Source organism: Gigantopelta aegis, chromosome 7 (genome assembly GCF_016097555.1).
Source record: "Gigantopelta aegis isolate Gae_Host chromosome 7, Gae_host_genome, whole genome shotgun sequence".
NCBI classification, from domain to species: Eukaryota; Metazoa; Mollusca; class Gastropoda; order Neomphalida; family Peltospiridae; genus Gigantopelta; species Gigantopelta aegis.
Genome location: NC_054705.1, coordinates 3,931,330 through 3,948,449, shown reverse-complemented (window position 1 = coordinate 3,948,449; position 17,120 = coordinate 3,931,330). Strand labels below are relative to the sequence as shown.

Sequence of the window (17,120 nt, the reverse complement as noted above, 5' to 3'; positions counted from 1 at the left end):
ATGAAAAGACTAATTGTGCAGAATTCTTAGCCATTCATTCATTCACTCACACGCACACACACACACAGCAGGTAAACTAACGTATCTGCCATGTCAAGAACCCCCACAAATATATTGCATCAATAAAATTGAAAACAAAAACAAGGAAAATAGGGTAGACAACTCAAGACAAGTTTTCTGGGTTTTTTTTGTTTTTGTATGGTACAATTTAATTTAATTTTTTTCAACTTATAAATTACATTATCAATGCCCTTGGACTTCTACATTATAAATAACAGGGTGATGATGATGATAATAATAATAATAATAATAGGCTAATACAGGCCTAATGACTAGTGAAGAATCTTCAAAAACACCCACATAGGCCTAATGACATTTTTATCCTAATGCAAATGACATGTATAACAATGCCACTTTAATGAACGGGAACCGGAACTCTATTACCGTGCCCATATCCACTAAAGATTCAGGCACGCCCATCCTGGATGTAGTCTCTTTAATTAACGTACTGCTAGCTGAATGCTTATTAACATAAATACTACCTTCCAACACACATGATCTGCCATTGTTATTTTAGTCTTCTTCGCTTTACTGACTGGCCTATCCCGTTATCCCCCCCCCCCCCCCCCCCCCGCCCCCATTCCGCTAATCCTGGTTTCAACCAGTCACACTTTTGGATAAAGTTACAATAGATTGAAACAAGAGTCTGTAACGTTGGAAAAGCGGAAGTACCTTCTAAATAGTAGACTACAGCTCGTCTTCATAACCGTTACTTCTTTGAGGTACATGCGTCTTTAAAAATAAGAAAAAAAATTTTTTGTGGTATTGAGAAACATCAGGATGACCAGATAAACGTCTGGTGTATGGAAATTGATAATGTACACAGTAAAATCTTAAGTAATATCGGATTTTAATTATGAAAAATGACTAATAGTGAAAAATACCCCGTGGTGTTTAAAAACTAGGGTCTGTCACTTTAATAAAAGCATTAAATAATAATAATAATAATAATAATAATAATAATAATAATAACATCATTTACAATGACAGTTAGTTACCGTCCACCCCACACCTCATTATTCCGTATTTCTCAAAGAAATATCTTCAGCTAGTTTTTCGAAATTATCTTAGTACTACAGGGATGTCGGTTGTAACCACTGCAATTGCCCACGGCAATCAGCAATGCCGTGGAGATTGCTGTGGAGGTTTTAATTCTCTACGGCACTTTTTTGCCTTGCACATTCAGGTGTTGTTTTGTTTTATTTTTTTCAATGTCATGTTGTTTACCATGGACATTTTCTTAATTGCAGGGGTTGTTGGACGTACTGCTTTTTGGGCCAAGAACGTTTTTTTGTTGTTGTTTTTTTCTTCTTCTTCCAATGGCGCTCACATAGTATAGATATCATCATATACATTGCTTTCATGGCTGTACCAACTTTTAATTGCTTCCGACGCTCCTGTAGTACTGCAATATCGTAAAACAGACGTATGCTAGTACAGCATGTGCCGTTGTGATGCCATAGCTTACGACGGTTTTACCATATCATAGTGCTAAAATAGCTTGGAAAATCCCATCCCTGGTGATTCCAAACTTCGCCACTCTGTTGAATGTGATAGCGTTAATTAATTAACTAGGTTATCCTACCACATATATATATATATATATTTTTATTAAGCGTAGTCTTATTCTTGAACAAATCATTAACAAGTGGTTATATGAAATATTTTATGATTGCACAATTACCTAAAAAAAAAAAAAAAAAAAAAATATATAAAAAAAAGAGTAAATTTACAAGAATTAAATTTTTCTTGCCTTCCATCCCCTCTCTTAAGAACGACCCACTTTGTAACAGCTGTATTTCTATACATTTCTATATATACTAGTAATGTAAGGATACTGTCAAACCAGCTCAAGCGGCCACCTGTGTTGAGAGACCACCTTTTTATTATCAGAAATAATCTAATAGTATAAAGTGACCTGAATTAAGCAACCACCTCTTTTAAAAGGCCACAATTTATTATCAGAAATAATCTAATATAGTATAAACTGGCCTGTGTTATGCACCCGCCTGTGTTAAGAGACCACAGCGTTATTCTCAAAAATCATCTAGTACAGCATGAACAGTCTTTATTATGCAGCCACCGAGTTAAAAGACCGCTGTCTGATACTCCCTTCGGTAGCTGCCTAACCCAGGTTTGACGGTAAATTGAACTGATTCAAGTCTAACATGGAAACAGCGACTTTCACTGCTCTCTTTGGTAAAACGTTTGATTGCAGAACTTAAAAAGGACGGATCTGGGAGGGGTGAGCACCTCTCCCTATTTAAGGGGACATACCCTAGTTTTTAAACACTAAGACATATTTTTCACTATACCCGTTTATGATCACTGAAACCAAACATTACTTATATTTTATTGTTTTAGATTATTCATTTCCGTTCAACCGAAATGTTTCTGGTCATCCTAGTGTTTCTAATACCACATAATGAATTTGTCATAATCTTAAAAACGCACGTGCGTCTGAGAAGTAATGATTACTGAACCGCGTTTTAGTATATTTTTAAGGGTATTTCAACGTCACAGACTCTATTGTATCCAAATTTGTTACAGGTTTGTAAGTTAATCAAACTTAGTGTCCATTGTTATGAGTTGAAACTAGGGTTTAGGTGAAGAATATGCCTTAGTGTTTAATAACTAGTGTCTGTCCCTTTAAACAAACATAATTAATTTTACTGGGAGTTCGAAAGTGTCCCATGTTATATTATTACGGTACCAATATAGTTTTGCACTTCTGTCCCTATTTAAAAATTCTGTATCCGATTATGAATAAAATAAGCCCCCCCCCCCCCCCCCCCCCCCCCCCCACACACACCACCCTGCCCTATCTCTTGAATAGAATTAAAGCTGTACAGATTAGAAATTCACTCCAGGCCCTGGGCTTATAAAACTTATAAAAGTTAAAGTTTGTTTTGTTTACCGACACCACTAGAGCACATTGATTAATTAATCATCGGCTACTGGATGTCAAACATTTGGTAATTCTGACTCGTAGTCATCAGAGGAAACCCGCTATATTTTCCTAATGCAGCAAGGGATTTTTTTTATATGCACTTTTCCACAGACAGGAAAGCACATACCATGGACCTTTGTCCAGTTGTGGTGCACTGGTTGGAATGAGAAAAACCCAATCAGCTGAATGGATCCACCGAGGTGGTTCGATCCTGTGATGCAAGCATCTCAAGTGAACACTCAACCGCCTGAGCTAAATCCTGCCCACTGATATAGATTCTTTAATAAGACTTTACGGTCATGGCAATGTAAACGAATTATATGTGGGTGACGTCGTTAAAGATCCGAGATCTATAAACGAATTACATGTGGGTGACGTCGTTAAAGATCCGAGATCTATAAACGAATTATATGTGGGTGATGTTGTTAAAGATCCGAGATCTATAAACAAATTACATGTGACGTCGTTAAAGATCCGAGATCTATAAACGAATTACATGTGGGTGACGTCGTTAAAGATCCGAGATCTATAAACGTTTTATAAGCCGGGGCCCAGAAAATGAACGGGGTGGATCCAGGTGTGTATAAACTCAATCCCCACCCACACCACCCCCCAAAATAATCCACCAATCCTAATCATTTCACAGTGTCCCAGTTATCTTAACATACATCTCGTCTGCAAATTGAAAACAATGAATCTTGTTTTGGGTTTTTCTGTTGCACCTCCTTCAAATAAAAACCCTGGAGAACCCTTCCCAATATAACGTAGATATCACAATAAAGCACAGAGAGAAGGTCTAAATATATATATATATATATATATATATATATATATATTATATATATATATATATATATATATATATATACCTACTGCCAAACAGCCCCACCCACCAACAAAAAACACAAGAAATGCTAAACGTTATCAGAGCAATAGAAACTGAACAAAATATAAAAAAATAATAATACACAACAGACTTCATCATTTGAGAACAAAGTAAATAAATAAATGAATATATTTAAATATATATGTATATGTGTGTATATCTTGTTTCTAGAAAATAAGGATATATACAACCTTCATCTATTTCATAAATAAATCAACAAAAAATCACAACACAAAAAATTAACAATGTAACAGAATATATGTTATTTTGTGTATACAGTTATGCTTAGTAGTTACATTATGTCAACAACAACAACAACAACAACAACAGAAAAAAAAATCAAGAAGGAAAGAAAGAAAAAGAAAGAAAGAAAAAGAAAGAAAGAAAAAGAAAGAAAAAAATCAAGACATTCTAAATTAGATACTTGCTACATGCTCTGTCGCACACAACTGACATTTATTTTGAGATTTTTAACCAATAAAATCCAAGACACAAGTTTGCTTTGTTTAACAACACCACTAGAGCACACTGATTTATTAATCATCAGCTATTGGATGTCAAACATTTGGTAATTTTGACATATAGTCTTAAAAAGGAAACCCACTAAATGTTTTCATTAGTAGCAAGGGATATTTTATATGCACCATCCCATAGACAGGATAGCACATACCACAGCCTTTGTTATACCAGTCATGTTGCACTAGCTGGACCGATAAATAGCCCAACAGGCTCACCGATGGAAAGGACATTTTTATTTAATGATGCACTCAACACATTTTATTTACGGTTATATGACGTCGGACATATGGTTAAGGACCACACAGATATTGAGAGAGAAAACCTGCTGTCGCTACTTCATGGGCTACTCTTTTCGATTAGCAGCAAGGGATATTTTATATGCACCATAGGCTCACCGATGGAGATCGATCCGAAACCGACCGCGCATCAGGCAAGTGCTTTACCACTGGGCTACGTCAAAGTACAGAAACTGATAACACATAGCTGTTTACACACGTACATGTGTTAACAATTTCAAGACATACGACTGGCTGCTCCTAGGTGATGACCAGGTAGCTAACCAATGCCATACGTCCAATAAAAAAACAGAACGGTGTAAATCAATTACACTGTGACGTATAGTTAACACCGCAATCATGTGTCTGTGATGCATAAGGCAGCTACAAGTGCAAAGGGTTGTAAATATCTTTTAGTCGATAAAGATGTTAAAATTTGCTTAAAACCTGGTTTTTCGTGTTCGTTAAGATACCATTTATCTCACGACTCATTGTTCAAAAACATATCAAACTTGCTTTCGCTCATTTGAAACATTTTAAAACAACTTGTTATGAGATAAATGGTATCTAACGGTTACTTGTGTATTACTGTCTATATAAACAACTTGTTATAAGATAAATGGTATCTAATGGTCACTTGTGTATTATTCTCTATATAAACAACTTGTTATGAGATAAATTGTATCTAACAGTCACTCGTGTATTATTCTCTATGAAGTTATGATATCACTATGGAGTGTGCTATAATGGCGTCATAGCCTACGATGGTTTTACAATTCTGTAGTTCTACGTCGGTAGCCCCATTGGGCTATTTCTCATTCCAGCCAGTGCTCCACAACTGGTGTAACAAAGACCATGGCATGTACTATCCTGTGTGTTGGATGGTGCATATAAAAGATCCCTTGCTGTTAATCGAAAAGAATAGTCCATGAAGTGGTGACAGAAAGTTTCCTCTCTCAATATATGTGTTTCCTTAACCATATGTCTGACACCATATAACCGTAAATAAAATGTGCTGAGTGTGTCATTAAATAAAACATTTCCTTGCTTCCTGTAGCGCTTCCTGTAGCGCTAAGATAACTTTGAAAAGCCCTAGCCTGAACTTGAACCTTAACATGAAAACACTTTGAATTAAATCAACTGGTTTTGTGTTTGTTTCAGACAGATCCATGAGCAAAGTAACAGAAAACAGTCTATGATAACTGTAACCAGTCTATGATAACTGTAACCAGTCTATGATAACTGTAACCAGTCGTGTGATTACAGGAACCAATCTATTGTAACAGAAACCTGTCTACAATACTAGGAACCAGTCTATTATAGCCCTTAAAGCAACAATTGCACGAACCCATCAAAGCATATTTACCAATGGAATTATCATTTTAGGCTTGTCCTATGATAAATGGAAAACATAAAAACAAACATATCAACAAAAAAAAAGCACCAAGAATAACAAATTTATATTTCATGTAATTAAAATATCAAAATGAGGCTTTTTGAAAAAAAAATTTTTTTTAGTTTATTAAGAAAAGCAAGGTTTAAAAAAGTGTGAATTTAAAGGAACATATTATTAATATTACCCTATAAACTCTTATACATTTATTGTAAAAAATAAAAAACTATTTCATGGACCTTAAATTTTTAAGTTTTTTTTTAAATGGCCATTTATTTCTTATACTATTACGTTTTCCTGCTGGCAACAACTAGTAGAAATTTCCATCAATTGGAAACATAAAGTAAAGTCTTGGGTTCAAGCCCCCTCAATGGAAGTTGATTCACATGCTACACATAAGGTTTTTTTTGTGTGTGTTGTTCTAATATTCGGATATAGCCAATCGTTTTAATATGACTTTAATACAGCAGGAGCGTCGGAAGCAATGTATATGATAAGATATATACCATATAAGTGCCATAAGAAGAGAAAAAAACATTGTTGGACCGACGCCCTTGTACAATTATCACGTGCTAGGACTGATGTACATTTCACATGTAACTGTAACACGGTACTAGTTTTACTTCTACCATTTAGTCCCAAACATATTTTGATCAGTTAGATTATGACCGAGGACATACGGCTCGATTTGTTAGCAAAACAGCCACATAAATGACAAATTTTGATTGGTTGTTATATACTATGGTTAGTATAAAAAACTTTCCCCACCTTAACAGTACAACAAAATAGTTTGCATCCATTGTAATAAATAAATAATATAAATAAATAAATAAATAAGTTAAAAAAAGTAAGTAAATAAATAAATAAATAAATAAAAACATATATAAAACATCATAGGTGACTGCCCAAATATGCAAAAAGATTGGCAAAAAGGTAGTATTGTATAATACTTAAAAAATAAAAATAAAATAAAAATAAAAATACACACACACAGAGAAAAATGTAAATATACATACATACACCCACATAAAGTGACTAGTTATTCTATAAAACTGACTTGTTCCACACTTGTTTTTTTAGTTCTTGGATATTACACATGCAAAAATGGTACATAAAACTTTAAAATTCTTTTTTGATTGACAGATAGCAGTTGTTTCCCTGTTATAGATATATATATCTTACTTCCTCTTCCTTTTTGATTAGTATTTATATATCCATGATCATATCAAATATTTTATTTGATAATTACATCTAGTCATTCTCTTGGTTTCATTATTATTTACACTTAAAAATTAATACAGATTAATGCATATAACACAAATTCTAAACATATCTGGTTATCTCCCCTGAACAAGACTATAATACGTCGAATTTTGTTAGTAAATGATGTCACTAGTTATCTCCCCTGAGAAAGACTATCATAATATGCACACTTATCTAGTGTAATATGTTCTGTTTATCCACAGCTAGCTGTGATAAATAAATAAATAAATAAAAAATGAAAGAAGTAATATCTATTCAAATACCCCTAAATATTAACATATTTAACATTTCTCTCAATACTGAACATTATTAATGGAGACCTATACAAACTGCCACCTCCCTCCCCAAAATACTAATACATTCTTCAAACATTACTGAAATCACAAATTATAGTGCAAGTGGCAAAGTGTGTTTACCAAATTATTAGTTTTAAACAATATCTAAGTACAGTTGAATCTCACTGGGTTGACCTCGAAGGGTCAAATACACCGCAACACTCAAACCAAAAACGAAGTCCCGAGTTACACCTACACATTGTTGACCGAATAGTTAGGTCGAACTACCTGATTGGTCGAACACTTTCTCGAGCACCGACGGGGTTCGAGCCAATGGGATTCAACTGTATTTATATGTCTTTGAATACTGGTACTCCTACATTTAACAAATTTGGCTGTCTTGGAATACCTGTAAGGCATCAACAAATTTGTCCATCTTCGAATCCCATCGACATTGACCAATTTTAGTACATGTGTGACTATGTAGGTTTTCTTAGCAATTATTGATTGAAAAATATCAATGAATGCACACCTTTTCAAATACCCCAAAATAGGAAATTCACATTCTACAAAACATCACTACATTCATACATTTGTTTACCAGTGGCAAAGTGTGCTTACTTGGAAATTGTTAGTAAAAATTATAAAAAAAAAATTCCCAAAATATTAACATTACTGTTTTTAAAATACCAACTAATGAATGTCTACATTTTTTAATACCCACAAAATATTAACAGATTAACCTTTCTTTGAATACCCCCAGAATATGAACAAATTAACATTTCTTTGAATACCCCCCAAAAATATGAAAAAATTAACTATTCTTTGAATACCCCCAAAATATGAACAAACTAACCTTTCTTTGAATACCCTCAAAATATGAAGAAATTTAACGTTCTTTGAATACCCCATAAATATGAACAAAGCACCCTTTCTTTCAATACCCCCAAAATATGAACAGATTAACCTTTCTTTGAATACACCTAAAATATGAACAAATTAACCTTTCTTTGAATACCCCCCAAATATGAACAAATTAACCTTTCTTTGAATACCCCCCAAATATGAACAGATTAACCTTTCTTTGAATACCCCCCAAATATGAACAAATTAACCTTTCTTTGAATACCCCCCAAATATGAACAGATTAACCTTTCTTTGAATACCCCCCAAATATGAACAGGTTAACCTTTCTTTGAATACCCCCAAATATGAACAGATTAACCTTTCTTTGAATACCCCCAAAATATGAAAAAATTTACCTTTCTTTGAATACCCCCAAAATATGAACAAATTTACCTTTCTCTGAATACCCCCAAATATGAACAACTTCATTCATCTTCTGAATTCTACTACATTCACAATTTTAGTACAAGTGGCAAAGTGCATTTACTTGGAAATAATTATTGGTGCAATTTGAGCTACGTTTTTGGGAATTCGCTATTATCATCTGTCACAAAAAAAGAAGAAAACAAAAACAAAAAACCCTAACATTTCTATATATCTGAGCATAACAGTATTGGACACCAAGATGCATATATATATTCACATGTATAATAAATATATATATTTATATATTTATATATATAATGAAAATGATATAAATAAAAATTGAAACAGTTTATGAATGAAAATATTTTTCAACAATTTATTATTAATACGTGTCATCATACCTTACACAACGACTAAAATCACTGCCGTTCACACACACCCTCACTCATTATATAACAAAAACTCTTGACTGGCTGTAGGTCATGTATAATAAGTCTGAAACAGCGAATCAAATGAGCCGATACAAATGGTAGGACAGTAATGGGCCAGCCAGCATTACACACACATACAATCTCCACAAACGAATCAATACAATAATCTGGCATCTTGCCAAATTTCAAATTCAATATACACTCGTTTTTTGTGGTAGTTTTCTTCTTTTTTCATATTATTCTTTGGGTGTGAAACTTGGTTGATTATTTTAATATACTGTTGCATACATGTTTGCAATTTAAAACATTCACATGTACAATACAATGGGGGGGGGGGGGGTTCTTTAATACAAAGTAAAATTGAGGAAATGACTTCTTTTTGGGGGGTGAGTGTTTGTCTGATATGATTTTTTTCTCTCATATTTATTACTGGCTAATTTTTCATTTAACTTGTTAAAAATATGTCATCTATACTGTATCTCATGTTAATTATTTTTATGCATTTTGATACAATTAAAAACATTATACAAAGATGGGGTGTGACCACTATCCAGTATGAAATATCAAACTCCAAACAGCCTGGAATCCTAGCACATACTTTCAAGTCAGATGGAATTTAAGCTATAAATAAATAAATACAATGTTATGCTGGTAAGATAATAAATTGATATGACATCACTAAATATGTTATGGTACATCAGTTGTTAGAATACAATTATTATTCTGTGTAACATTGTTATCAGTGTATAATATTAGCAATCTTTTCTCTGTGTATATCATTAGTGATATTAAATTAAATTTGTTTTCACTATATCACTGTTACTAGAATGTGTAATAGCATTAGTTATTAGACCGTGTAATAACATTAGTTACTAGGCCGTGTAATAACATTCGTTATTAGGCCATGTAATAACATTAATTACTAGGCCGTGTAATAACATTAGTTGTTAGGCCGTGTAATAACATTAGTTGTTAGGCCGTGTAATAACATTAGTTACTAGGCCGTGTAATAACATTAGTTACTAGGCCGTGTAATAACATGACTTATTACATGTACAAATACTGTAACACATCAATACTGATTGCACACTAGTGTGTTATTACCATGTCGCCAAGAGTAGTAACAATCGTAGACAGAGTTATCAAACTTGAACTGCACTAACACTCACAATTATTTTCTATAGCTTAACGTTGGGAATGCAACATTTGTAGCCTGATTCTTTTCACAGGTTTCTGGTTTTTCCATTTTGATTATATTCTGATGTTAATACTGTAAATCATGAAATTAACGAATCACAATTTCCAGCAAAAAATAGAACAGAATGCACTTGTTTAGTATATTTATCCTTTATATCTTGATATAGTAATAGCATAGAGGCCTATATAAAAACTAAATGTGCTATAATGATGTAACTGATAAATTTTTGTGTTATTTGTTATATGCCGTTGTGGATTTATAAACACAATAAATGTTGCAGTGTGTTAATGGCCACCAGTAGCAAGCAGACACCTGATTAAAGAAACCACATGTCTCAAAAGACCTCAAATAAACTAATTTAACACAAATGGTAAAAGAACGAAATCCCAAATTTGATGATACCGTACCAACAGGCATTTGTTTATGTGAAGTTTGTCTCATTTGCACTATTAAGAGAGTGGTTTTATGGGCATTTTACACAGGTGTCCACTACAACAGGGTTAAATTCAGCCAGTCGTTTGTTACTAACAGTTGGTAGACTGATTTTTACACATTTCAGGAATCAATAAAAATAGTTTGCACAAATTTTGGGCCGAACTTATGAAGCCTGTTTTTCTTAACCGCAGGTGTTTAACAATTTTAAATGTATGTAATTATACACGCTTCGTAAATTCTGCCCTTAGCGGAACAGCTGGCTGAATGTAGGCCAGATCTCACTAGAGTACATACACTTCCATACAGAATAAAAATTATAATGAGTGATAGTGTGTAAAACTGTTTTGGTTTTGATACTGATGGTGTTGAGATTTTCCCCACATCTTCTACTTTCAGTATTACTTGATATCTAGAGCTTAACCACAACTTCGGCTGTACTTACTTAAAGTTGTGTTCCAGGGCCCCATTTTACGAAGGGAACTTAGCACTAAGATTATCTTAAGTGCATAAGATAGCTATGGGTGATCTTACAGCTAAGATCGCTGTATAAAACAGGGTGCAGATATACCCACTGTTTTAGTTTAGTTTAAAAATAGATACCATTAATATAAAAAGCTTAACCAACCACTACTTAAGACTGTGCTGACTTAAAGCTGTGTTCCAGATATACCCACTGTTTTAGTTTAGTTTTAAAATAGATACCATTAATATCCAAAGCTTAACCAACCACTACTTAAGACTGTGCTTACTTAAAGCTGTGTTCCAGATATACCCACTGTTTTAGTTTAGTTTTAAAATAGATGCCATTATGCAACTTCTACAAATTCTACTCTTTTTTTGTCTTCATCAATATAGATATACATCACATTATTTAATAAAATATTTGAAAATGAGCATTTTATTCTTTCAGAGCTTCTAGAATTGTATAAAAATCCACTAGCCATGGGATCAGTGATTTTTAAAATTTACTATCAATGATTGTAAATTCACTAGTCCTACTTTAATAAATACAGTCAGATGTAGGTACATGTATGTCACACAGAGAGGGAGATAGAGCTTAAAAACCCTTTGATTTGGGTAGGTGGGTGGGTCAGGAAAGTCATATTTACAAAACAGACATAAATGCAGAATCTGACAACTTTATTTTTTACTAGCCATCGGGCATGATGATAGAAGTTATTTACTAGCCCAACATTGAATATCGCTAGCTATCACTACCATAATTAGAAGCCCTGTTTTTTATTTCATTTTACAATCTGAATCTGAAACTAGTAAATTTATGTGCTTATATACCACTAAGGTTTCAAGCACGCCTATCCCGGGCTTCGTCTCTGACATCGCCAGTGACTAAGTCCGTTACAGGAGAGGGGGGAGGTAAGTTAAGAGGTGAGCGGAATTTACAATACAATTTAGAAGAAGGTCAAAGATGTAAAATTCATTTTAGAAAGATGACTTGGTTCACAAAAAGACATCCGATGCGAAATGGAGCGAGATTTAGTCGTTCGAGGAGCCACTGAATGTTTTGTCTATCCCATCAACTGTCAGACATATGGCATATCAAAGGCCAAAGTATGTGCTGTTCTATTCATGGAAAATGTGCATATTAAAAAAACCGTTGCTGCAAATGGAATTATTAAAAGTTCGACATCGAATAGCCGTTGATTAATTAGTTAATCTGCTGTTGCAGTATGAAAAAAGAGAAGAACTAAGGAATGTTTTACTTAACGACGCACTCAACACGTTATTTACAGTTATATGGCATCAGACATGAGGTCGAGGACCACACAGATAATGGGAGAAGAAACCCACTGCCACTCTACTCTGTGACTCTTTCCAATTAGCATCAAGAGATCTTTTATATGCAGCATTCCACACAGGATGGCACATATCACGGCCTTTGTTACATCAGTTGTGAAGCAGTGGCTGGAACGAGAAATAGCCCAATGGGTCTATCGACAGGAATCAATCCTAGAGCGACCGCGCATCAAGCGAGTGCTTTACTACTGGGCTACGTCCCACCCCTCTTGTAATCTCATTAAAAACAAAACAAATTTGACTGATGCAAGACAGTTATCATATGGGAGACCCAAAACACAGATTTAAGTATGCACAACCTTCACATAACTAACACAGGTTTACAGCACAAACCAGGAAACAGGTTCGTTACCCAGGAAACGGAAGGTGCTTCAGTCACTACCGGAATCCTGCTGCATCTATCTTGTTTAGCTGTTTGCGGTTGACGGGCTGGATTCACAGAGCACCGTGGTTCGATGAAGATTCATAGGTTTAGAAAGAACATGTTTAATACACTTTGTATTGACTGCCTTACACACTGAATGGCATCGGTGTCAAAATTATACCATCTAAGAAAGATCACTCTCTCAGTTAAATATACTCGAACTTTCTGGTGCAAAAGTCATAAAAAAAATCATTCACATTTTAAACCCATGGTTACAGAAAACAATTGTTTAGAAAAAGAGAAATTTCCAAGAATTACTTTTTTTTTCTCACAAAAAATAAAATCATCTACACCCCCCCACCCCCCACCCCCCGACAGTGAAAACTGTATGGTCTTACCCCAGATTACAGAACAACTTAAACTCCCTACACACTCAATGATCCTGTCCCATTTACAATGCACTTTTTATACCCTGCACAAAACACTGAATGGGTTTGTCCCAATTGCAAAATGAAATGGACATCCCAAACAGACAATTTTAAAGTAAATAATAGTACTTAAAAAAACACAAAAATTAACTTTGAGACCGATATAAATAAACTATTGGAGAAATATTTATAGCCATGTTAAGATGTGATGCTGATTTACATAACAGCTGATATTTATGATCTTTAAAAAGCTGAAGAAAAAACTAGACCATGGGCTTAATACACTAAACTTTCGTAACTTTGCGATCTCGCAGTGCAATGCTAAAAGAATTACAAAGAGAATGCTTTGTTGTCTAACAGAGAACAGAGAATTCGTCCCCATACCCCAAAACAGGTAATTTTCAGCATTTCACAACAAATTCAGTAGACTTTGTAAAAACTGTCTTATGCCAAAAAAAAATCCATGAAGAAATCAAATTTAAAAAAAGGTAGGAAAATCACATCACTGCAATGCCATTTGTTTTTTGATTAAGATCAATTTTAATTTCTGGTTCACTGGCCCATAGGCTAAACGTGATTTCTGTTTTACTAAAAAAGCTTTAAAAATGATAAAACTGAAAACTTAACTGAAACTGAATCTGTATAAATACACCCCAGAAAAACCCCTAAAAACTATTAAAAACTGTAAACTGAATCGACCTGAAATGAAACTGAAAAAACACTGAATAATTGAAAAATGAAACAATGTAAAATGAAACTGAAAATATTAATAAACAGAAACTGAACTGATTTAAAATGGAACTGGAAAAAACCCACAAAAAAACCCCTGAAAAATGAAATGTCAGTGAAACTGAAAATATGAACAGACTTAAAATGGAAATGAAAAAAATATATGAATAACTGAAAAATGAACTGATGTAAAATGGAATTGAAAATATGAACAAACAGAAAACTGAACTGAACTGACTTAAAATGGAACTGAAAACAATGAGTAACTGAAACCTGCATAACCTGAGTGGTACGACTAAACTGTAGATGGCAGAATCTTGACAGAGCCTTCTAATCGAGGTACACATTGTATATATATATTTATATATCAGCCCACTCCACGTTAAATCGCATTCCACAATTTGAGTATATATATTTATATATCAGCCCACTCCATGTTAAATCGCATTCCACAATTTGAGTATATATATTTATATATCAGCCCACTCCACGTTAAATCGCATTCCACAATTTGAGTATGCCGAGTGGCAGCACACAGAAGTACTGCGACTACTTTTGGCATGTCAGTATATACAAAGCCGTACGACAGCCACAATGCTGGTTAATCTGGAAAAAAACAAGAACAAAAAAACCAGTTGGTATTAAGCTTCTAGAATAGATTATTGTCAAGTGGAGTCAAGATACTAGGTGTTTGGTTATGAAGGCAAGCTTCTCCCAAGATATTTTACGTGACTTTGTAGCATGCATTGGCATGACAGAGACCTACTCTGTTAGATATATATGTATTAAAGAGAACCCGTGTATTATTGTGGTTATACATACATGTGTTAAAGAGATCCACTCTGGTATATAAACTTGATATTAAACGGTAATCTGTGTATTATTGTGGTGATACATACATGTTAAAGAGGCCCACTCTGGTATATAAACTTGATATTAAACAGTAACCTGTGTATTATTGTGGTGATATGCACATGTGTTAAAGAGGTCCACTCTGGTATATAAACTTGATATTAAAGTAACCTGTGTATTATTGTGGTGATACGTACATGTGTTAAAGAGGTCCACTCTGGTATATAAACTTGATATTAAACAGTAACCTGTATATTATCCATGGTAATATGTACATGTGTTAAAGAGGCCCGCTCTGGTATATAAACTTGATATTAAACAGTAACCTGTGTATTATTGTGGTCATACATGGTATATAAACTTGATATTAAACAGTAACCTCTGTATTATTGTGGTGATACGTACATGTGTTAAAGAGGTCCACTCTGGTATATAAACTTGATATTAAACAGTAACCTGTGTATTATCCATGGTAATATGTACATGTGTTAAAGAGGCCCGCTCTGGTATATAAACTTGATATTAAACAGTAACCTGTGTATTATTGTGGTCATACATGGTATATAAACTTGATCTTAAACAGTAACCTCTGTATTATTGTGGTGATACGTACATGTGTTAAAGAGGCCCACTCTGGTATATAAACTTGATATTAAACAGTAACCTCTGTATTATTGTGGTGATACGTAAATGTGTTAAAGAAGCCCGCTCTAGTATATAAACTTGATATTAAACAGTAACCTATGTATTATCCGTGGTAATACGTACATGTGTTAAAGAGGCCCACTCTGGTATATAAACTTGATATTAAACAGTAACCTCTGTATTATTGTGGTGATACGTAAATGTGTTAAAGAAGCCCGCTCTAGTATATAAACTTGATATTAAACAGTAACCTGTGTATTATCCGTGGTAATATGTACATGTGTTAAAGAGGCCCGCTCTGGTATATAAACTTGATATTAAACAGTAAACTGTGTATTATTGTGGTAATACATACATGTGTTAAAGAGGCCCGCTCTCGTCACTGGGAGATTGTGCTTTAAGAGGTTCACATTCAGGGAAAAAGATACTTGGTTCTGTGTTTCTTCTCTTGATCTTGTTTTTGCTCTTCTTTAGCATAGTAGCCTGTAAGGAGAATTACTGCATCAAAGACAGGAATGTACAGACATGGATATAACAGCTATATAGATCGAGACTGCACATCAGTCAAGTGCTTTACCACTGGACTACATCCCACCCTGCCAATTACAGCATCAAAGACAGCAATATACAGACATGGATATAACAGATATAAAGACTGAGATTGCACTGACCTTGAGAGCTGATCTTAGCACGACAACCTGGCCGGCTGGTTGTATCCACGGTTCTCCATCCACCTGAACCGCAATGTCCGTTAACAGAGTGATTCGTAGCTGTAACATAAAACAATAAATTATAGAAACCACCTGAACCGCAATGTCTGTTAACAGTGATTCATAGCTGTAACATAAAGCAATAAATTATAGAAACCACCTGAACCGCAATGTCTGTTAACAGAGTGATTGGTAGCTGTAACATAAAACAATAAATTATAAAAACCACCAACGCAATGTCCGTTAACAGAGTGATTCGTAGCTGTATCATAAAACAATAAATTATAGAAACCACCTGAACTGCAATGTGCACTAACAGGGTGATTTATAAACAATGAATTATAGAAATCATAGTGCAAAATATTTCCTTTCTAGAAATAACAAACACATTTGTTTGGATGACAAAACTGAAATATATATATCAGTTTTCAATTCTTCTTGTTAAATTTCAGAATAGATAAAAATTAGCTTTTTTCACCTAAAGTAAGATGCTGGCTTTGATTTGCTCAGGTCAAACCTTTGTAGGATAAAACTGATATGTAACATCAGTAACTATTTATAATCAATATATGGAAGGAAATGGTTTATTTAATGACGCACTCAACACATTTTATTTACAA

General features: G+C 33.9%; 1 protein-coding gene across 1 annotated transcript in view; it reads right to left on the bottom strand.

Annotated features, from left to right (window-relative positions):
- Window positions 1-14,493: 14,493 nt before the first annotated feature.
- The window catches only part of LOC121377232 (diacylglycerol kinase theta-like), a 114,493-nt gene continuing 111,866 nt past the window's right edge, over window positions 14,494-17,120 (bottom strand). Inside the window, exons 23-25 of the mRNA XM_041505141.1 lie at window positions 16,462-16,560; window positions 16,146-16,273; window positions 14,494-14,899 (exon numbers count right to left, since the gene is read on the bottom strand). Of these exons, the coding sequence (XP_041361075.1) occupies window positions 16,151-16,273; window positions 16,462-16,560 (222 nt within the window). The 3' untranslated portion in view covers window positions 14,494-14,899; window positions 16,146-16,150. The remainder of the gene's footprint in view (window positions 14,900-16,145; window positions 16,274-16,461; window positions 16,561-17,120) is intronic.